A 23,886-nucleotide genomic window follows, 5' to 3' on the forward strand; every position below is an offset into this window, starting at 1 on the left:
ACCAATTAATTGGTGGTTTTGGCAAATTGGTGATCACCAGTTGTGATCTTAGGCATTTTGATGTGAATGCACTAATGTGTAAAGATAAGTCCTCCTGATTAACCTTTGTGGAATATCAAATTAAATTTTCAATAGATGATTCTTACTTATACAAATGGTTACAAGTATGAGTATAAATAGCATTAAGGACCTGATTCTATATTTAGCGTCAAAAATCGGCACCAAATAAAACGGCATTCAGCATGATTCTATAAAATGCATTCACCTTTTTATAGACTTGCATCACATAACTTTTAAGCATACCTATTTGGCTTTCAATATCACCTATATGCTGATGACTCCCAGATCTATCTCTCTACACCCAAAATTTCATCTAAAGCCTAAGAAAACGTCTCAGCCCGTTTGGCTGACATTGCTACCTGGATGTCCTGCCGTCATATGAAACGAAACATATTCAAAACTGAACTGCTCCTCTTTTCTCCTTAACTCTCTGCTCCTGTCTCTTCCCTCTATTCTCTGTCTCTGTAAATAATACTATCATCGTTCCAGTCTCCTCTGTCTGCAACCTTGGAGTCATGTTTGATTCTGACCTTTCATTATTACGCACATCCAACAAACTGCTAAGGCCTGTCATTTCTATCTCTACAACATCACCAAAATTCACCCCTTCCTCTCTGAGCACACTACCCAGACCCTTGTCCACACACTCTACACCTCATGCTTAGATTACTACAGTCTACTTCTAACTGGTCTCTCGCTGTGCCACCTCTCTCCCCTACAATATGTACAAAACTCTGCTGCATGACTTATCTTCTACCAACCTCGCTACACTCATGTTATCCCTCTCCTTAAATCATTTCACTGACTCCCTATCCACCTTCGCATATAGTTCAAACTCCTATTACTAACCTACAAGTATGTTCATTCTGCTGCCCCTCAATATCTCTCCTCTCTTCTCTCTCCTTATACACCTCCCAGAGAACTCCGTTCCTCAAATCAGCTGCTCTTAGCTGTACCCTTCTCCTCCACTGACAATTCCAGACTTTGTTCCTTTCATGTAGTTGTTCCTTATGCCTGGAATAAATTACCTGAGTTTGTCTGCTATGCCTTTTCCTTCTCCTTGTTTAAAAGGAGACTGAAAACCCACCTTTATGATATAGCCTTCAATCTATAACCCTACTTCCCAGTGCCATAGTCAGCAGGTTAACCGTCTTCCCTAACTATCCATAGCATCCTGTCTAAGATCACATTACATGTCTCCCTCCATATTCACGGTTTCAGTAATCGAGGTTTCGATTATTCACGGTTTTTAGCTTGCTGGTTCCTCCCCCCCAAATTACATCAGCTTGCATAGAGAAATCACTGATTCCAAGCGTTTACAGAGAAAATCGCTGATTCCCAGTACTTTCTTCACTGTGTTTTGCCTTTCCTTCAGGAATAGGCCAGATCTCCCACCATGTTATTCGCGGTTTCACCATATTCACGATGGTTTTTAATAGAAAACAGCGAATAACATATGAAAAAGTTATTTGCGGGTCTGTTAATCTCCTATCACAGCGAATACGGAGGAAGAAGTGTATATTAGCCCTGAATTTTTTTTTTTAAATTGTTGGCCATGCAACTTACACAGTTAGAGAACGTGAAGCACCTATTGTTTGAATGTAAATTTGTTCAAATATATTGGAAAATAGTATGGGATATATTTAACATCTTCCATATAAAATTTTCTCTTATAAGATACTTAGGGCAAGATTCTCCGAAAACCATGTTAAAAAGCAGCTGTTTTGATAGCGAATTTTAAAAAGCAAAACATTTTCCAAAAATCGCAAATGGAAATGATGTTGGCGGACAGCAGGAAAGATTCGCTAAATTTATATGTGTGTTGAGTCGCTGGTGCTAGTGACCAGTACATGCGCAGAATATATAAGGAAAGAGGTGTGAATGTCCCTGGAAAGCAACGCAATGCAATCAGCACCATCCATATTTTAACACAAAATATGAGCAGCTCAGAAATAATTTTGAATTCTGGAATCGCAGGACAAATCCCGGCATGCTTTATGAATCTTCCCTGCCGTAAAGCATCAGTGGTGCCATATAAGCTATAAGCGGTGTGTCAATCATAGATATACAAGAACTATTGGATGAATGGGAAAGGAGAGGAGGGGAGAAGCAACGTCGATTTATATCAATCGCGCATAAAACATGCCTTTCTCTCCAAAAAACTACTATAATTCAGGTAAATCTTGTAATTTGTTTTTAATGCAAAATTTAATCAAGACCCACAGCCAGAAACGCACAAGACCAGGGTGTCATACACGCGCTCAAGAAACGTTGGCTTTTAACAAGCACGCATGAAACGTGCCAGTCTCTCTCAAAAACTGAAAAGAAGCGTGATTTTACTACCCTCCACTAAAAACATATTGATACCTGTACACATTTTATTTTCATTAGCCACAGTCAAAACACAAGTGCTGGCACTGTAACGGCACCCCCGGACCAATTGCTGCTTTTTGTTACAAAAATCCAACACCACTCTTTGAAAATGATTCTTGTATATGACCGGGCGCGACCAAGCTGGACTCAGCAAATGGCCTTACCCGGAGCACATAAACCTCAGCCGAGCGGTTATGTGAGGTTCTAATGGTAGCTTGGTATTGGAATAATGAAAAAACAACCAGTTCAAAGTCAGAGGTACAATTTTTCTGGAATACTTTATTGAACAAAAATCAAAACAAAACTTTCAAATTGGCTTACTTCAGATTTGTATCACCTGGTATCTTGGCAGCATTTAGAACACAAACAATTATCAGCTCCCAGCCTAATATCTCAAAAGAGCAAAGAGAAAACTTATTCCTAATGTAAAGCTTTCTTCAAACAAAAAATTTCCAGCCTTCTCTTAAGGTAGTACACATGCCACATTTTCCTCCCAGCTTCCCTAACAGGAAAAAGATTAGCTTGTTTCCATACTTTCAATAATGGGCTGCTCTATTTCCTCTATCTCTACATCATATGCAAAGTCTTCATCATCCAACTCAATGTCCTGTCCAAACCCAGTCTCACCACTCTCTGTGACTTCTATATCACCTACCTCTGCCTGGTCTGGTAGCCAGGAAATAGACTGTGGCTTTTGGATTCCCTGGGCTGGCAATCTGTGACTTGCCAACTGGCTGACTGGCTCTTGCTTGCTGGGTTGGGAGCCGGTGTGTACTCTGAGGCTGGTGCTCCGACTGCTTCTGGAGCTGGCTCCCCTGCTTTGAGAAAACTACTCCCTTTTCTCTCACTGCAGGAAGCTGATTAATCCTCACTGCAGGTGTGTTGATGTAGCCTGCTCTCACAGAGCTCCATCTGGCCAAAACCAATTTGGGACTGATTGGAAGTGGCTTGTATTCCAGCCCTGTTCTTCTCTTTCCCTGGCTCTTTGCCTGCTGGGAGATGTAGTCTTTCCCCTTGTTTCTTTATACCTGGCTTAGGTAAAGCTAAACCAGATTTGCCTGCTTTAGGCAGGGCTTTAGGAGGTTTCAGTGTTGAATGGCTTGGCTTATAAGTATTCCTAGGGGCTGCTTTGGGACTCTCCTTAACTGGTTTAGGAATACTTTCAAGGGTTTTAACCCTATTATTCTTCTCTAGCAAGGCTTCCTCGCTAGGAACAGGGGCAGCTCTGTGACACTCTGCAATTTTTAAGAATCCACAGGAGGGCTCATTTCAATGTTAAAGAGCACATTTTCATGCCATTGTTGGAGACTGCTATAAACCTCGCTAAAGACAGAGATAATCCATTTTGATAATCCATTGCTAAAATGCATGCAGGCTAAACCACCAAAACAGTTTAGCGACGGCGTTAAAGTTTTGAGAATCTTGCCTTTAGTCTGTCTCTGCTAATGAATTGCTAGCCTCAGAAGATTATTATTTCTTTGATAACTTAATACCTCTCACAATCAAAATGATTTTTACACAATGGAAAGATTTATCACTACCAAGTTTATTCGTGTTTTACTATCCCACACCAAGGGGAGAAATAATCTGGGCATCTTACAATCTAAGATTTAAATCAAAACAAAAAATAACAAAATCACATTACGACACATTTACGACATACAATTGTGATAGAAAAGTAGGAAGGAGAAAACATAAGTTAAAACTTCTTGTGTCATTGGTGGCTTATGATAAATTGTGGAATCTGGTTCTCTAAACTTATAACAAAAAAACAAAACAAAAACCTGTGGATGCTGATGTTCTGAAAATGATTTATTATACGTCCTTTCACAATAAAACCATAACAACATAAAAATACATATGAAAAAGGCCAACCGGACCCTACACGGTCCGTGTTTCAGCGAACACGCCTTCCTCAGGGGTTCAATTGATGTCCAATGCACAAATAGAGAAATGGACTAAAAACAGTGTTCTTGTCTTTAAGCATATGGAGTCACCAAAATAATTATATCTGTATAATAATCCATGCTAAATTTACTTGTTCCAGTATTTCTGTATAATGTTACTCTTATCTCATGCATTTTCTAATGTATTATAAACCTTTATAAGCAAACTAAGGGCTCCTTTTACAAAGGCACGCTAGCGGTTTTAGCGGGTGCGCTAGCTGCTACCACCTCCTCTTGAGCAGGCGGTAGTTTTTCAGGTAGCGCACGCTAATCCTGTGCGTGCACTAAAAACGCTAGCGCACCTTTGTAAAAGGAGCCCAAAGACTAAAAAGGTAGGGTTAATGTTTTATGATGGGTTTGCTACGTGCATTATGAGTTAATATTTTTATCGGATTTGTATGCCATAATGTGTGATGGAGAGATTTATGTTACTATTACTCAGATGACATGAGATTTAAAAAAATATTTAAATATTTCTCCATGTGGAGAAAATGTGCTAGTTATGATCTATCTTCCTCTCTGCTTCCTATTTTCCTCTTTCTGACTATAGGAATTATAACATAGTTATTAATATTTAGGTCTATACGTTTATGTACTACTCTTCCCACCCAGTTTATTTTAAAGCATTTTGAACAGTTTAAAAACAGATATCCCTTTTGCTATTTTCATTTTTTCTTCACAGACTTTGTATAAAAGTTATGCTCCTTATCAAAGGAAACAACCTGTTTTACAAATGGATTTTCCTAGTTGACAATTGTACATCAATTGTATTATATTTGGGGAAAAAATACTTGATAGTTGCTATGATGTGACTGCATAGTTTAATTTTTATGTGTGTATATAAAATAATATATATTTTTTTTATTTTGCAGGGGGAGAAAGGTGAACCTGGAATCAAGGTATGCCATGCTAAGTGATAAGGGCTAGTGTTGACAATAATGTACCTGATATTTGGCATGTCTTCCCTTCCCTCTAGTGCATGCCAACTAATGCAGGCTGATTTATTTAAAGTTTGTGTTTCAACCAATATCCCCAGTGCTATCACATCATCTGATACCCTGTGGTTGTGTTAAAATCAGGAGCAGAAGCAGTCAGCTTCCTTTTATAGAAGTTTATTGGCTGTAAGTGTTTGAAGAAAGGCTCCCCAGGTGTTGCTGACTGGAGGCTGAATAATTATGGACAGAGGTGTATTGTAGGTTGCTGCTTTGAAACTCTAGTGTAGGGGGAACACGCTCATTATACGCGATTGTGGCTGTTGATCAATATTTGGTTAGAGGCATTCATTGCAAGGGTTACTGGCTGGTGACTAAAAAATCATTATGGAAATAGGTGCTCTCTGTTAAGGAAAATAAGTGGGTAGCTGAATAGTGTTTGAGATGTTTTCTTTAGCATAGTACAGATTGATTGCTATATAGAATCTATAAGAAGTATTTTCCCAAGACAAGCAGGCAACATATTCTCATCCACAGAGCCCAGTATGGACAGTGCAAAAGTGTACTGTCACTTTAAGCTTCTTAGAAGTCTCGAGACCGCCTGCACCATGCATGTACTGGTGCCTTCCCGCCCAACATCGGCTCGTGGGACCATCAGTTCCTAGTTTTCCACGGAGTAAATCCAAAAGTGCTAATTTTTCTCCATCCTTCCCATCTATATTTTCCTTCATTTTTCTATAGTAAATTATTTTTTCTTTGTTAGAGAATTTTCAAAGTTTTTTTAAATTTTTTTTTCTTTTCCCATGTTTTCGGGCCTTTGGCCTTCCATCAGTCTGTTCTCCAGCTGGGGGCATCAAACCATTTTCAGTCACATGTAATCAATCCTTGGAGGAAAAATTGCTTCCTTCGATCTTGCATTAGCAGTTTTTCTATCAATGTCAAAGCCTTCTAGCAGCTTCAGTAGGTGTTTTCGGCGCAACAGGGCCATAAATCACTGATCTGCAAAATTGGTGTCATCAATATCTTGGTCCTGAGTACCGGGTTGACTCTTGTTCTTGCTGCTCAAAACTACAAAAATGCTCATCGAAGGCTCAACATCTGCAACAGGAAAAGTTATTTGGGATTCTGGAACCATCAACGATGTCTACTGCGTCTGATGTGAATAAAACTTATTCTCTGACAGTGTCAGCATTGACACTGCCATCAGTGCCTCGCTTGACAGACTCCTTGGTGCCGCCATTGCACCATCTGCTAAACAGATTAAGAAGCATTCCCATGCCTCATATTTTCACCATAAGTCTCTGGCATCTCCAGCATCGAGTAAGTCGATGCATTCAAATGATGACGTAAGCAGTCTCACTCCCAATCTTTGCAGGTTGCCTCTCCTCAGAGGTGTGCTTCCTCAAGGTCACCAGCGCTTCAATACCCTGCAACAATGGATGTACTGATGACATCCTCGGTACCGGATCAACTTCAGGAGCTGCATCAGAAGGAGTTAGCTGTAATGCTTCCAAAGGAATCAACACTGACTGCTGTTCCATCTCCTTTGGTACTGGCCCAGCCCAAGCAATACTCTATGAGGCCACATGGCACTAAGTCCCGATCTCCTCAGCATCATATATCCAGATCTCCCGCTTCTCGATGTCGAAGCAGCTCATTCTCATTGACACCTGATCATCATTGGAGGAGAGACAGACGATCTTGTTGACGCTCTCATCAGCACCATAGTTGACGTGCTTCATAGCTTCATCATCCTTCTAAAAGCAAATTTGCAAAATCTCCGGGCACTGAAGAATTTGTCTTGGACCTCTCTACTCAAAATTTCTCTGACCCAGACTTGTCTGCTCTAGAATCATATGGAATCTCCTCAGATCAGTCTCGTTCTCTGCTCAGATGTAGATCACCATCGGAAAGCCTTTCCTTGGCCAAATTCATTAGACAAATGGGTCAGGCTCTTGTCACAATGGAGTCTGAATCTGAACTAAGAGCTGAGCTTTTCGGTGCTTTGAATTTTGAACAAATCCCTACAAACTGCTTAAAGCTCCCGTTCCATAATCTTATGCGAGAAATCATGTTTAAAAACTGGAAGACTCCTTTACTTATTCCAGTAGCTCCAAGAAAGTTAGATTCCCTTTATAGGCTACAATCCTGTCTTGGATTCAAAGAAACCCTACTGCAGCATCATTCTCTCTTGGTGGAATCTGCTTTAAAGAAATCATCTAGCTCCAGAACATACGTTAGCACTCCTCCAGGTAGAGAAGGTCATACTTTGGACAGATTTGGCCATAGGCTGTTCTAAAACTCCATGTCATCAGCCATATCCTTAGTTACAATTTTTATATGTGCAGAGCCGGCAGGGGAAACCTGAACAGCTGAGAGGCAGGGGAAGACCCAAAGCAGCCTCCTGCCACTTAGCTGTTCGGGGCAGAAAACCTTTTTTTTCCTTTTTTAATGAACAGAGATGTTGTGCATGTTACCCATGCACAATATCTGTCCCTATTAAAAATAAATGAATAAATTTAACCCCCCCCCCCCACCAACAACAAATGCTTGTTCCCAAACCCCCCTGACAATGACAACTGGCCCTACAAAAGACAGGAGGGATGCTTACTCACTTCAGCCAGGTGAATTCCTCCCCCTGCAACAGCGAAAATGGAGAAACCCCCCCTGTGTCAGGCAAACCCCCCACCCCCCAAAAAAAATGGTGGGCCTTCCCCTCCCCAGTGAATCATGTGATTGGTTCAGACATCTAAGGCCCCTTGGGAGAAGCTAATCAGAGCCTTAGGCCCTCCCTGTGCATCACATGATGCACTGGGGAGTAGGAAGGCCCACCAGTTTGGACTAGCGGGCCTCGGAGCAGGAGCATCCCTCCTGCCTTCAACTTTTGACAAAGATACAGGGTGTTGGGGGAGGTTCAGGGGAGCATCCAGTAGCAGAAGGGAGTGGGAATCCTCCTTCTGATTTTTTAAAAATTTTTTAATGAAGGGGAGGAGCAGTCCTGGCATGGAGGGGCATCCCTCTTGTTTCTCTGTTGGGACGTACAGGGACCCACGGTTGTTGTAGAAGAGGGGGTGATCTTGGCTCGCGCACTTATTTTTTTTTTTTTAATTTAATGGGGTTGATATTGTGCATGTATAACACACAGCATCTGTGCCCATTTAAAAAAAGATATGGTATGTTATAAATATATTAATTTTTATCAGTAGGACAGGTAAGTAGTCTTGAGCAGTTGCTAAAAATGATAACTTTTTTGTGCATCGCTAAACCATGTTAAAGCATCAGTTGATCTGCTAGTTTGGCATTTCAATATTAATGACCTTATTTGCATGGCTGGATTGGAGAATGAGTGATTGTGCAGAAAACCACGCGGTGAGCCATTTTGTGCATCGGGATCAGCAAATCCAATCATCGATAAACCAGCCAAAACCTTTAGTGCATCTAGTCTTAAGTGACTTGCCCAGGGTTACATGAAGCAGCATGGGTTTGAACCCACAACTTCAGGGTGCTGAGGCTGTAGCTTTAACCACTTCACCACACTCTCCCCTGACTTAAAACCTAATGTCTAAGACCGCCTGGCAAATATTCCTTGTTTAGGAGACGAACTATTTGGTGATAAGATTGAAGAAACCACACAAAAGATCACCAGGCATGAACAAAGCATGATTACACTATTAACCTCTAAACTGGCAAAACCTCAAGTCCTAGATGTTACTACAACCCTAGGCAGTCAACTACATCTTTTAAATGGCGCTACACTCTGCAACCAATGCCCTTCAGAACTCTAGCACAAAAGTGCTTTAGAAACCCAGAGTTCCCAAAGACCTCAGGGCCTCCATCTCAGCAGAAGTCAACTCAGTCCTTTTGACCCACTTCTAGAGAGCCTGGCCACTGTTCTACCTTCTCAACCTACATCCCACCCCACTGGAGGTCGACTCACCCACTGCCTCCAATGTTGGACTCTCATCACCACTGACACCTGGGTTTTATGCTTAGTGAAGGAAATGACATGCTTTTCATCTGCAAAAAATCCCTCCACACAAACTATCAAGAGAGTCTTCTTTTCAATTCCTCAAGAGATTTCCCTCATTCTTCAGGAACTCTTGCCTCTTCTGCAACACAATGTCATCGAACCAGTTCCTCCTTTGCAGAAGGGAGCCAAGGTTCTACTCTGAGTACTTCCTCATACCGAAGAAGATGGGAGGTCTATGACTGATTCTTGACCTCTATGCTCTCAACAAATATTTAGTCAAAGAAAAATTCTGCATGCTCTTCCTAGGAACCTTGTACTCCCTCCCAGAAAAGAACAACTAGCTTTGCGCTCTTGATTTCAAGGAAGCTTACACACATATCTCTATTCTTCCAGCCCAAAAGCAGTATCTGCATTTTTGAATAGGCTGGCATCACCTCCAGTACAAAGTGCTGTCCTTAGGCCTTGTGTCATCACCCAGAGCGTTCACAAAGTATTTAGTTGTGGTGGCTGCAACACTCCGCTCTTATGGCTTTCATGTGTTCCCCTGTCTGGACTACTGGTTGATAAAGGTGGTGTCACCTCAAGCAGTCCAATCATCCACCAACTCTTCCATCTCTTGGAACTTCTGGGGTTTGCAGTCAATTACCAGAAGTCCTATCTACAACCATCCCAGAATCTGAAATTCATAGGGATTCATCTGCATACAATTCAGACTCATGCTCACCTCCTTCAGCAGAGGCTAGACACTGTACTTCACCTTTACAAACATTTCTCTGCTGTCCAAACCATCACAGCACAGCTGATGCAATTGTTAGGACATATGACATCGACAGTCTATGTAACCCCATTCACATGGCTATATCTCAGAACTGCTCAGTGGACGCTAGCCGCTCAGTGGTCACAGGCTATGGACCTGCTCTCCCAGCATCTTGAGGTTACCTCCCCGCTTTGTCAGTCTCTTCAGTGGTGGGCGCAACCTACCAACCTGTCCAGAGTCCTACTATTTCATGTTCCTTTGCATCAGAAGATACTAACAGATGCATTCATGTATGCATAGGGAGCTCACATGAATAGCCTCCACACTCAGGGTTCTCGGAGGTCCTCAAGAAAGATCCCTTCATACAATCTTCTAAAGCTCCAAGTGATTTGCAACACTCTTCACACCTTTCAAGATCGCCTCCTGAAACCAAGTAATACTAGTCAGGATGGACAATCAAGGAGACACAGGTTCTTTTTCTCTCTGCCAGAAGCAACACGGTGGATCTCATGTAACATCTTTCTCAAAGCAATGTTTCTAGCAGGCAAATAGAATGCTCTGGCAGACAGACTAAGCAGATCTTCAGCCTCATTAGTGGTCACTCAGTTCCGCCTATATTGCATCAAGCCTTCTTGACTAAGGGGACTCCACAAATAGATCTTTTTGCATCTCCCAGCAATCACAAGATTCCACACTTCTGCTCCTGATTGTACTCTACTAATCGCCTAGAGTCAGACATATTTCTTCTGGATTGGACAGACAAGTTCCTATATGCATTCCCTCCAATCCTTTTATTAGACAGAATAATTCCATGGTGGCTGAGACAACCCCAGTTCCCTTTTCTCCTTCAGCTCAATGTCAGGGAACCAATTTCATTACAAATTTTTCCAACTCCATACCAAGGGTCCCTTCTCCATCCCAATCTCCATTCTCTATATCTCAAAGCCTGGTACCTCTCTACCAACATTTAGGTGATGTCCATCTCTCTGACCCAGTGTCAGCCATCATAGCTGCCTCCAGGAAACCCTCCATATACCAATGCTACCACTTCAAGTGGACACGTTTTACCCCCCCCCCCCCCCGGTGTCACCCATAAGCATTATCTCTAGACACATGCCCTCTGTCATCAGTGTTGGCTTACCTTTTACATCTTTCTGACACTGGTCTGTGTGCATCTCGGTGCTTATCAGTGTTTTTCATATACCTTTGAGCAACAAACCTCTGGCTAAACACCCTTTGGTTTCTAAGTTAATAAAGAGCTCATGAATTCAAAATCTTCAATCAAACCTCCTCCAGTTGCTTGGGACCTAAATGTTGTTCTCACCACTTTGATGAAACTTCCATTTGAGCCACTTGCAACTATATTCCTTAAATACCTCAAACTAAGTCTTCTTAGTTTGTATCACTTCTGCACACTAAGTTAGTGAATTACAAACACTAATATCTGATCCATCTTACACAACTTTTTATCATGACAGAGTTGTTCTTTGCATTCATCCCAAATTCCTACCAAAAGTAGTCTCAGATTTTCATCTCATTCATTCTGTAGTGTTCCCTGTCTTCTTCCCAAGACCACATTCCCACCTGGGTAAAGCGGCGCTCCACAAATAGACTGTAAACACACCTTAGCTTACTATGTGGCTCGAACCAAACCTCACAGAGCTATCTCTCACCTGTTCCTGTGTTTTGATCCCAACAAGCTAAGATCTCCTGTTATTAAGAGAGCAATCTCTACATAGTTATCAGGCTGCATCTCATTTTGCTGTGCTTGGACTGGGCTGCCACTAGAAGGTCATGTCACAGCACATAAAGTAAGAGCAATGGCAACTTCACTAGCTTATCTACATTCCACTCTCATTTAGGATATTTTGTAAAGCAGCATTTTCAGAAATGCTCCCGGTTCCACGCGCAGGACCCAAGAGGCAGGTAGAGCTCCAAAGTCTTAATGTGTGGTTGAGACGATGGTGCAGAGATGAGGGATTTAGATTTGTTAGGAACTGGACAACCTTCTGGGAAAAGGGGAGTTTGTTCCGAAAGGATGGACTCCACCTTAACCGGGATGGAACCAGGCTGCTAGCGCTAACGTTTAAAAAGGAGATAGAGCAGCTTCTAAACTGAGATGTGGGGGAAAGCCGACAGTCGCCCGGGAGCAGATGGTTCGGTGTAAGGTATCCTTGGAGGATACTATTGAAACAGGATATTTAGGGAGTCCCAGTTGAGATGTTCCAATAATGGTGAAAGAAAGCCAGGAGGGTTTAAGAGGAAGGCAGAGTAAAAGACTCAAATTTTCCATCTTCTCAGCAGCCTGAAGTTGCAAGGAAAAAACACAATTTGAAGTGTCTGTATGCAAATGCTAGAAGCCTAAAAAATAAAATAGGAGAGTTAAAGTATATAGCACTGAATGATGAGATAGATATAATAAGCATCTGGGTAAAAATTATATTGCAAGGATAGAGTAGATCATATTGGGGGGGGGGGGAATTGCGCTATATGTTAAAGAGGGAATTGAATCAAATAAAATAAACATTCTGCATGACATAGATAGCAGTGTGGAATCCTTATGGATAGAAATTCTATGTGTGAAGGGAAGGAATATAAAGGTTGGGTTATACTTCAGTCCCCCGGGACAAAATGAGCAGACAGATGAAGTTTTCAGAGATTAGGAATGCTGGAGAAATGGGCAACACTATAATAATGGGTGATTTCAATTACCAAAGAAAGAGCAAAAATTATGCTTGACACAGTAATGATCACTCCACTGACCACTATGTAGTACAATATAAGGAGAGAGAGAATCACACTATTTTGCATTAAGCTAAACACAGCATATAAATATGTGGAGAAAAAAAAGTCTCAGTTAATGCTTCATGGGCTCCAAAACAACTCCACAGCAATGTTTACTACAATTCTGTCACAGTGTCCATATAGTGTTTCATCCACAGGATCAGTCAGCCTCAATATCAAAAAGCAAATGCTACAGTGTACTAACACCAAGCACTGTTGAAACTAAACAGGAAAAACTTATCTGTATTTTCATTCAGTCACAACTTTGCTGCTTGTTTCTTCCATACACCAATACCCCGACAGGGAGTTCCTGTTTCGACAGTCAGGACTGCGTCAAGGGATAACAACACTCCAGCTACAGCGCTCACACACGCTGCAGCAAGCTTGGGCTAATCCACACCCAGTTTTAGGAAAAATGGTGCTGGTGCTCACAGAAGCTCAGTCAAAGCCTCAAATCGAGGTACAAAACTCCTCCCACTCAAGGGGATTAACCAATAGGCTGGTTGAGGAAGGGCAGACTGAGAATCTAATTGGATCCTTAGACAAATTCATCTTCCAAAAGGGAGCCACTCCCCCTTATACCAGAAATCCAATCAGATCGCTGAGAATGCTGTTAAGTCTATTGCATGGGCTTGTCGAAAGAGATGAAAACTGCTCCCTCTTATAGCAGGAGTATCCAATCAGGACTCGAAGGGGAGGGACCCAGCATATAAGGGAATATGAAAACATCTTCCTAGAGAAACAGCTGATATAGAGCTGGATTTCTTATCTTAATTTTCCTTGGGTTTGTTTTTTTACCACAACCCGCAAGGCATGGAATCTATCTGCCCAAATGATCAGCTTTAAAACAGATCCCTCCCAAAATCCCAACTGGATTTTACTTCTCTACAGTGTCATTTCAATTACAGTGTATGTCCTGAAAACAGGCTTGGCATGCAGTAATTCTCTCAAAGCAAAAACCACACAAAAATAATATTTTCCTTTCTTGACAGAAAATAAGGCTTGACTTCTGGCCTTATTTCTTGCAAGGCTTTTCTTAACAAACAGTTTTCCTTGAAACTTCCAATTCAATTCAAACATACAGCATTTTCCTTTGATAGCCACTCATTTTAACTGATTTCAGCTCATGTCCATATCCTCACAGCTTGGAGTAACTGGAAAATCGTCATCTTCCCCATAGGTACTAAGGCTCTCTTCCATTTCTACCTCATATGGACAAATAGTTATGGCATCCCCTAGAGCCTTTCAATACTGGGTTCCTACCTGTTCCTTATGCTGTGGTGTTCCATGTTGCTCCCCTAGGCTTTGCTGGAGAGGTCTGAACTCCTCAGACTTGCTGAGAGCTCTCCAATTCTGTGGTTGCCTCTTGTTGCGAAGGGATCCTTCCTTTTCTTTCCAAGCAGCTGGGTAATTAGTTTTGTGTGCAGGTGTATTCCTAACCCTGATTGCTTCTATGTTTTGGGGTTTGCTGTGCTGGTTTAAACCAGTCCAAGGCCTAGTGCTGGCTGAAGCTGCTCCAGCCCTGGATTTAGGTTTAACCTGCTCCTGCCTAGTTGGGACTTGTAGTTCTGCCTTTAGTTCTTTAGTTTGTGGTCTATGAAATAATAAACAGGTCTTTGAGGACTCAGACCCAGTCTGAGGACTGCTTCTCAAAGATATTTTCTTTCCACGCAGTATCCTAGGTTGTTCACAGGGACTTGGATGTGTAGAAACTGGCGCCAACTCACTTCCTTTGGCATCTGCTCCCTGACACTGCAGGTGTTTCTTTTAGCTCACACTTTAGTGCTTAATGATCTTTCCTTTTTGGTTTCTGGAGTGGACTATGTGACTGATGCCCTGTATGGCCTATTCAGAGTAGTGAGCAAGCTGTTGGCTTACTCTGTCTCCACCTGTTGGATGTTGTGGATCAGACAGTGGTCCGGTGATTCATTGTCTTAAGGCAACCCTCAGTACACAACCCTTTAAGGTGCAATTATTGTTCGTAAAAATCTGGTGGATCTTATAGCTAGTGTGCAGGACCGTAAACCTAAGTCCTTGCTGGACAGCAGTCCTCGATCTTCTAGGGGACTGGAGTGTTCTAGTTTTCGTCTTCAAGGCGCTATCACCAGTTCTCAGGAGGTTCATTGGGTCAAAGATCTTATCAGAACACCAAATTTATTTGGGAGTCCGCTCTACTTGCACCCCAAAGAAACAGTTATGACACCAGGCCCTTGGCCAACCCTCCGCAGATTGGAAGGAGGCTCTCAGCATTCCTGGAGGAGTAGATGGATATTACTACAGATTACTGGGTGCTGGACATTCTGCAAGATGGATGCAAAGTCGAGTTTTAACAGCCTATTCCAGAATTTTTCCTGGATTCAAGCAGGGAAACCAGACAAAGAGGTCAAAGTCAGAGCTATTGTCCAAAGATTGCTCGATATAGTGGCCATAGAGCCTGTCCCAGAGTCCAACATGGACTTCAGCAGATACTTGATATACTTCATCGTGCGAATGAGAAGCTTTTAAGACTGGAGACTAGAGAGTTGCGTGGGGACAGAAGTCAAATCCGTCCCCGCAAGTAATCTCTTCCATCCCTGCCCATCTCTATTAACTTCAGAAGTAGTTATTTAATTATGCTACTGAATTAAAGGCACTGGTAGAGATCCACTTACAAATAAGCAAAGACACTTTATTAATTTGGAAATATTAATTGGGAACAATATATACTTTCTAAACAGGTCTCTGCCAGAGCCTCTAATGTAAATATAAAATATAAATACTTCAGCTGATGAGGATCCTCAAGCTTTGTCAGCTGAGGACTTCCTCTGAAGGTGGCCTCTCCGCCACCATATCCAACATTTCTCCTTCTCATCTTTCTCTTCACCATTTATCTCAATCTCGCTCCTCTCCATCCCCATGCCCAACAATTCTCCTTTTTTCCATTCCCCATGTGCACCATCTTTCTTTTCCTCACTCACACACCCATGCCCAACAATTCTCCCTTTCTATTCCCTCCCCCACCTCAGCATCTCTTTCCCTCCCTCCCTACATCCTATGCCCCAAGTTCGTGTCCCCTTTCTGTCTCCCTTCTGTGTCCAAACTCCCACCCTCCCTTCTGTGTCCCAAGTTTGTGCCCCCTCTCCCCTATTTCCTTGTCCTGATGCGCTAACTTGCTCCTTCCCTCCCTCCCTCCCTCCCTTTTATGGCTCAATTAATTCTTGATCTCCTTTTCTTCCATTCCCCATGTGCACCATCTTTCTTTCCCTCACTCAGACACCCTTGCCTAACAATTCTCCCTTTCTGTTCCCTCCCCCACCTCAACATCTCTTTCCCTCCCTCCATGCTATGCCCCAAGTTTGTGCCCCCTTTCTCTCTCTCTTCTTTGTTCAAAAATATTCCCACCCTCCCTTCTGTGTCCCAATTTTGTGTCCCCTCTCTCCCCTTTCCTTGCCCCGATGCACTCACTTGCTCCTTTCCTCCTTCCTTTTTTGGCTCAACTAATTCTTGTCCCCCTCTCACGAACTATATCGGAGCCATCCAGGTGGGCTGCCTCCTTCCTGTCTTCCAGCTGCATGTGCTTCTATGCAGTGCTGCAGGCGGTGGTTCCTGCATGCTGCATGTGGCTGAACCAGAAGCCTTCCCTCTGATGTCAGCTCTGATGTTGGAGGCAAGGCTTCTGGGTTGGCTGTGGGTGGCGTGCTATGGTTACTGCATGTTGCTTTGTGTAGAGACGAGTGTGACTGGCACAATGCTGAGGTAACACACTAGAGCCCCTTGAGGTGCTTCCATCCCCGTGGATTCCCAGTAAAATTGGAGAACCTCACGGGTTTCCCATTTGCCCCGTTCCTGTACAGCTCTCTACTAGAAACCAATCCTGGATCTCAAAGTGGTCAAAGGGCCTTCAAATTTCCTCTATTCAGAATGTAAATGTCGAGGTAAGTGATTGCTTCGGTTGTGCCAGGGGAATTTCTGGCCTCTGTGGACTTGATAGAGGCCTATCTTCATATCCCCATTTTTCCACAGCACAGAAAGATACTTGAGGTTCCATGTCTTGCAACAGCACTTCCAGTTTGCTGTTTTGCCCTTTGAGCTAGCGACAATGCCTCAGACCTTTACCAAGGTGATGGTGGTAGTGGCAGCCCACCTATGAAAACTTAGTATCCAAGTCCATCCGTATCTGGATGATTGGCTCATCAGAGCCCAGTCGGAGTCCAAAGGCCATCAAGCAGTGCGCCAGGTTGTCTAGTTGTTTCAGATACTAGACTGGGTGGTCAACTTTTGGAAGAGTCAGCTCATTCTGATGCGAGGCCAGGAATACCTGGGGGTCAGTTTCACCATGGGGATGAACTAAGTGTTCCTGAGTCACACCAGGAAAAGCTTGGTCAATTGATACATGCCTTTCTGGACACTCAAGCCCCAACAACCTGGCAATACCTACATGTTCTGGGGTCGATGGTCGCAACTAAAGATGTAGTTCCATGGGCAAGGGATCACAAAGCAGAGATGACTAACAGGCTGGAATCACTATGGGTTAAAATACCTGGAAGGAAAGGGCCTGAAATAAAGATGGGCCTATACTATCGTCCACCCGGGCAAACCGGAGATATCGATGAAGAAATGGAAGCCGAGATGAAGCGTGAATGCAAAAGCGGTAACACTAGTATTATGGGAGACTTCAACTACCCCAGGCTTGACTGGAGTCTTGGAAGCTCAAATAGCACTAGGGAGACAGAATTCCTGGAGGCTATACAAGATTGCTTCATGGAGCAGCTTGTTAGAGAACCGACAAGAGGAAATGCCACTCTGGATCTAATCCTTAATGGGTTAAGGGGACCTGCAAAGGAAGTAGAAGTAGTGGGACCGTTGGGAAACAGCGATCACAGCATGATCAAGTTCAAGGTTGAGGTAGGAATACCGAAAGGAAAGAGAACCGTAGCGACAACTTTTAACTTCAGGAAAGGAAACTACGAAGCAATGAGGGAAATGGTAAGGAAGAAACTTAAGAACACTTCCAAAAAATGGCAAACGGTAGAACATGCCTGGTCTTTTTTCAAGGTCATGGTGAGCGAGGCGCAAAATCTGTATATCCCCAGATTCAGAAAGGGGTGCAAAAAGAGTCGAACAAAAGACCCGGCGTGGATAACAAAAATAGTGAAGGAAGCGATAGGCAATAAGAAAAATTCATTTAGGAATTGGAAAAAGGACAAAACTGAGGGAAACTGGAAAGAGCACAGGAAGTATCAAAAAGAATGTCACTGTGTGGTTCGAAAAGCCAAAAGAGAGTATGAAGAGAGGGTAGCCAGGGAAGCATGAAATTTCAAACTGTTCTTTAGATATGTTAAAGGGAAGCAGCCGGCTAGGGAGGAGGTGGGACCGTTGGACGACGGAAAAAGGAAGGGAGTGGTGAAGGAGGAGAAAGAAGTTGCAGAAAGACTAAACACGTTCTTTTCATCTGTATTTACAAACGAAGACACAACCAACATACTGGAACCTGAGCAATTCTTCAATGGAGATCAAGCACAAAAATTAACATCCATGGAAGTAAGCCTTGAAGATGTGCGCAGGCAGATAGAAAAACTAAAAACTGACAAATCCCCGGGTCTGGATGAAATCCATCCAAGGGTTCTGAAGGAATTAAAGGAGGAGATAGCGGAATTACTGCGGCAAATTTGCAACCTATCCCTGAACACAGGCGTGATCCCGGAGGATTGGAAGATAGCCAATGTTACGCCCATATTTAAAAAGGGATCAAGAGGTGACCCGGGAAACTACAGACCGGTGAGTCTGACCTCGGTTCTGGGGAAAATGGCGGAAGCACTGATAAAAGAAAGCATCGATAAACATTTTGAAAGAAACGAACTTCTGATAACCAGCCAACATGGTTTCTGCAAGGGGAGATCGTGCCTAACTAACTTATTGCACTTTTTTGAAGGAATTAACAAACGGATGGACAAAGGAGACCCCATAGACATCATTTACCTAGATTTCCAAAAAGCCTTCAACAAGGTGCCTCATCAACGTCTACTCCGGAACTGAAGAACCATGGGGTGGAAGGAAACGTACATAGTTGGATCAGAAACTGTTTGGCGGGTAGGAAACAGAGGGTAGGGGTGAAGGGCCACTACTCAGATTGGAGGAGGGTCACAAGTGATGTTCCACAGGGCTTGGTGCTCGGGCCGCTGCTATTTAATATATTTATAAATGATCTACAAACAGGGACGAAGTGTGAGATAATAAAATTTGCGGACGACACCAAATTATTCAGTGGAGCTCGGACTAAAGAGGACTGCGAAGAATTGCAAAGGGACTTGAACAAACTAGAAGAATGGGCGACGAGATGGCAGATGAAGTTCAACATTGAGAAATGTAAAGTATTACATGTGGGAAGCAGAAACCCGAGGTACAACTATACGATGGGAGGGATGTCATTAAATGAGAGTACCCAAGAAAGGGACTTGGGGGTAATGGTGGACATGACAATGAAGCCGATGGCACAGTGCGCGGCGGCCGCTAAGAGAGCGAATAGAATGCTAGGTATAATCAGGAAGGGTATTACAACCAGAACGAAAGAAGTTATCCTGCCGTTGTATCGGGCGATGGTGCGTCCGCATCTGGAGTACTGCGTCCAATATTTGTTGCCGTACCTTAAGAAGGATATGGCGTTACTCGTGAGGGTTCAGAGGAGAGCGACACATCTGATAAAGGGGATAGAAAACCTCTCATATGCTGAGAGATTAGGGAAACTGGGTCTGTTTTCCCTGGAGAAGAGGAGACTTAGAGGGGATATGATAGAGACATATAAGATTATGAAGGGCATAGAGAGAGTAGAGAGGGACAGATTCTTCAAACTTTCAAAAAATAAAAGAACAAGAGGGCACTCGGAAAAGTTGAAAGGGGACAGATTCAAAACAAATGCCAGGAAGTTCTTCTTTACCCAACGCGTGGTGGACACCTGGAATGTGCTTCCAGAGGATGTAATAGGGCAGAGAACGGTAATGGGGTTTAAGAAAAGATTGGAAAATTTCCTGCTGGAAAAAGGGATAGAGGGGTATAGATAGAGGATTACTGCACAGGTCCTGGACCTGTTGGGCCGCCGCGTGAGCGGACTCCTGGGCACGATGGACCTTAGGTCTGACCCAGCAGAGGCATTGCTTATGTTCTTATGTTCTCATCTCCTGTTGGAGTCCACAGAGAGATCCTCTGCATGTGTGGCTCTCATGGACAACAGAGGCTTGGTGCAGTCTAGCCTGGTGGTTGAATCCTCTCTCTGTCCAGAGGAGTCCACCTTCAGATCTCCATCTGAGTGATCTTGATGACAAGACGCCAGGCTTTACGGCTGGGATCGCTTTGCGCGGACAGTCCTGTACAAGGACGTTGGTCCCCTTCCAAGAGAAAGTAGTTGATCAATCACCTTGAACTTTGAGCGATCCAGCTGGCTCTCTTACACTTTGAGAGCATGCTTCAGATCCAGGTGGTTCAAGTCTTCTCGGACAATGCCACAGTGGTAGCCTATGTAAATTGGCAAGGGAGCACACCTCTGTGGCAGGAGGCTTAATGGTCTTTTGTTGGGTGGAAAAGCATCTTCTGACTTTCAGTGGTGCACGTAGCAGGAGTAAACTACGTGTAAGCAAGTTAGCTGTCAAACTCTGGATCCAGGAGAATGGTCTCTGAACCAGAGAGCCTTCCAATGTATCATAGAGAGATGGAGATGTCTGCCATATGAATTGATGGTGTTTAGCATCCAACAAGAAGGAGGCTTGTTTCTTCAGCTACCATCACAAAGCAGGAAGTGAACGTTTGAATGCCAAGGTATAGCTATAGACAGAGGAGGGCCTTCTCAATGTCTTTCCTCTATAACCATGATAGGCCGTCTTCTGAGAAGAATCAAGATGCACCAGGGTTAGGTGATTTTCATGGTGTCCAGTTGGCTGAGGCACCCGTGGTATGCCGACCTGGTTCATCTGCAGCTGGATCAGGAGCTCAAACTTCACTGTCACTCTTTAATTCTCATGCAGGATCCAATAGCCCTGCATGATATGGACCACTTTGGTCTTGTGGCCTGGCTCTTAAGCGCACAGACCTAGTGTGCAGAGGCTACTCAAAAGGAGTGATAGTTACCATCTTGCACAGCAAGAAGAAGTCGACTGGCAGTGTATGCGAAGGCCTGGAGATGTTTTCAAAATTGATGCACTCGGAAGAACAAAGACCTGAGCTCGACGTCGATCCCGATTGTACTTGCCTTTCTTCAAGAAGGCCTGGAAAAGGGGCTTACAGTTAGCTCCTTGAGGGTTCAGATGGCCAGACATTCCTGCTTTGGTCCTAAGCCTCTGAGGGGCCTCTCTTGCTGCTTAATCCAGATGTGGTCAGTTTTCTGAGGGGTGCGTTACGTCTTTGCTCTTTGTTGACAGCCATTCTTGATATAGAATCACAATCTAATTCTCAGGTCACTTGCTAGTTCACCCTATGAACCGTTGGACCAGGTTTCTTTGATGGATCTCACCATCAAGATGGTTGTCTTGGTGGCCATTATGTTGGTCCACAGAGTTTCCGAACTTCAGGCTTTGTCCCTGCAGAGATCCTTTTCTTTGGATTACGAAATCCAGTGTGATCCTATCGCACTATTCCCTTCTTTCCTCCGAAGGTGGTCTCTAGTTTCACATCAATCCAGAAGGTATGGTTGCCAGCCTTTGCATCCTTGGGTTCGGGCAAACAAGACAGGGTGTTGAAATCGCTGGATGGGCGCAGCCTTTTACTGAGGTTCTTAGAAGTCACAAACGAGTTCCATTTGTCTGATCAGTTCATTTGTCCAAGCAGACAGGACCAAATTCTATAAAATAAAAATAAGCACTGTTCTATGGTGCTTTAAATTAGGAACTGTTAATAGAACAGTGTATAGCGACGGAATCGTGACTATTTTAGCTACAAGGATTTACAGTGGTGTGCCATGAGATTCAGAACTTTATTGTTAAAAATTCCCTTCATAAGTATACGCTAGAATAGATGACAACATGTATGTCACGTACACAAGAGTCTGTCAATGTTATGAGTGACTGTGTGCATAAGGATACGACCACCCAGACAAGCAGCATTCTTTGATGTGATTGGTCCTTAAAAACTAATGACAAGTAATTTATTTTTTGTTTGTTTTTATTCAGTAGTTATCCTAACGAAGCAATCAAGGCTTTGCTACAGTTTGGATCTTCTTTTCTTTGTGAACTTGGATTTTCAGCTCTGACAGAAATTAAATCCAAAAAAGAGAATGACTGTATATGGTGGATGATAAAATGCATGTTTGCTTCTCGACTATCAAGCCACATTTTGATTTAATTTGCACTTAAAAACAAGCACATCCATCGCATTGATTAGCAATTCTGTTCTATCTACTTTAGTTTCACCATTGTTACAATTATCCATGCATAGCTGAAAGAACTTTAAATAAATAACTCCCACATTTAATTTTTTGTTTGTTTTGCAATTTTATAATTTCAATTATAATGTGCTACGAAAAACATTTGCTCCGTTTAGAGTTCCGGAGCTAAAATATTTAAGACACACTGATATAGAGTGAAGAAATATTTTCTCTTGTTTGTTTTAAATCTACTACATAGTAGCTTCATCGCATGGCCCTAGTCATAGTATTTTTGGAAAGAGTAAACATGCAAGTTGCATGTACCCTTTCCACTCCACATGTATTTTATAGACCTCCCCTGAGCCATCTCTTCTCTAAGCTGCTTTAGTCTTTCCTTATAGGGAAGTTATCATATCTCTTTTATCATTTTCATCACCATTCTCTCTATTATAACATGTTCATCTTTGTTTTCCATTCCGTTCCTGATAATTCCTAACATTCTATTTGCTTTCTTAGTCGACACCGCCACACACTGAGCTGAGGGTTTCAACTTAGTCTCAATGATTATGCCTAGATCCTTTTCCTAGACAGTGACTCCTAATGTGCAACCCTGCATCATGTAGCTATAGTTTGGGTTCCTCTTTTCCACATGCATCACTTTGAACTTGCTCACATTAAATGTTATCTGCCATTTTGATTTCCAGTCTCACAAGATCCTCTTGCAAGTTTTCAAAGTCCTCTTGCAGCTGAACAACTTTGTGTCATCAGCAAGTTTAATTATCTCACTAATTAATCCCATCTCTAGATCATTGATAAATAGTTTTAAAAGCAGTGGTCCCAGCATAGACCACTGGGGAACCACACTATTTACCTTTCTCTATTCATAAGAACATAAGAACATAAGCAATGCCTCTGCTGGGTCAGACCTCAGGTCCATCGCGCCCAGCAGTCTGCTCACGCGGCGGCCCAACAGGTCCAGGACCTGTGTAGTAAACCTCTATCTATACCCTTCTATCCCCTTTTCCAGCAGGAAATTGTCCAATCTTTTCTTAAACCCCAAAACTGTACTCTTCCCTATAACGTCCTCTGGAAGCGCATTCCAGGTGTCCACTACACGTTGGGTAAAGAAGAACTTCCTAGCATTCGTTTTGAATCTGTCCCCTTTCAACTTTTCCGAATGCCCTCTTGTTTTTTTATTTTCTGAAAGTTTGAAGAATCTGTCCCTCTCTACTCTCTCTATGCCCTTCATGATCTTGTAAGTCTCTATCATATCCCCTCTAAGTCTCCTCTTCTCCAGGGAAAACAGACCCAGTTTCCCCAATCTCTCAGCATATGAGAGGTTTTCTATCCCCTTTATCAGATGTGTCGCTCTCCTCTGAACCCTCACGAGTAACGCCATATCCTTCTTAAGGTACGGCAACAAATATTGGACGCAGTACTCCAGATGCGGACGCACCATCGCCCGATACAACGGCAGGATAACTTCTTTCGTTCTGGTTGTAATACCCTTCCTGATTATACCTAGCATTCTATTCGCTCTCTTAGCGGCCGCCACGCACTGTGCCATCGGCTTCATTGTCATGTCCACCATTACCCCCAAGTCCCTTTCTTGGGTACTCTCATTTAATGACATCCCTCCCATCGTATAGTTGTACCTCGGGTTTCTGCTTCCCACAGGTAATACTTTACATTTCTCAATGTTGAACTTCATCTGCCATCTCGTCGCCCATTCTTCT

General features: G+C 43.1%; 1 protein-coding gene across 1 annotated transcript in view; it reads left to right on the plus strand.

The window, feature by feature from the left end:
• Positions 1 to 23,886, plus strand: part of COL18A1 (collagen type XVIII alpha 1 chain) — a 585,697-nt gene that overhangs the window by 179,580 nt on the left and 382,231 nt on the right. Inside the window, exon 7 of the mRNA XM_033945055.1 lies at positions 5,252 to 5,278. Within this exon, the coding sequence (XP_033800946.1) occupies positions 5,252 to 5,278 (27 nt within the window). The remainder of the gene's footprint in view (positions 1 to 5,251; positions 5,279 to 23,886) is intronic.

Source organism: Geotrypetes seraphini, chromosome 5 (assembly GCF_902459505.1).
Source record: "Geotrypetes seraphini chromosome 5, aGeoSer1.1, whole genome shotgun sequence".
Lineage (NCBI taxonomy): Eukaryota > Metazoa > Chordata > Amphibia > Gymnophiona > Dermophiidae > Geotrypetes > Geotrypetes seraphini.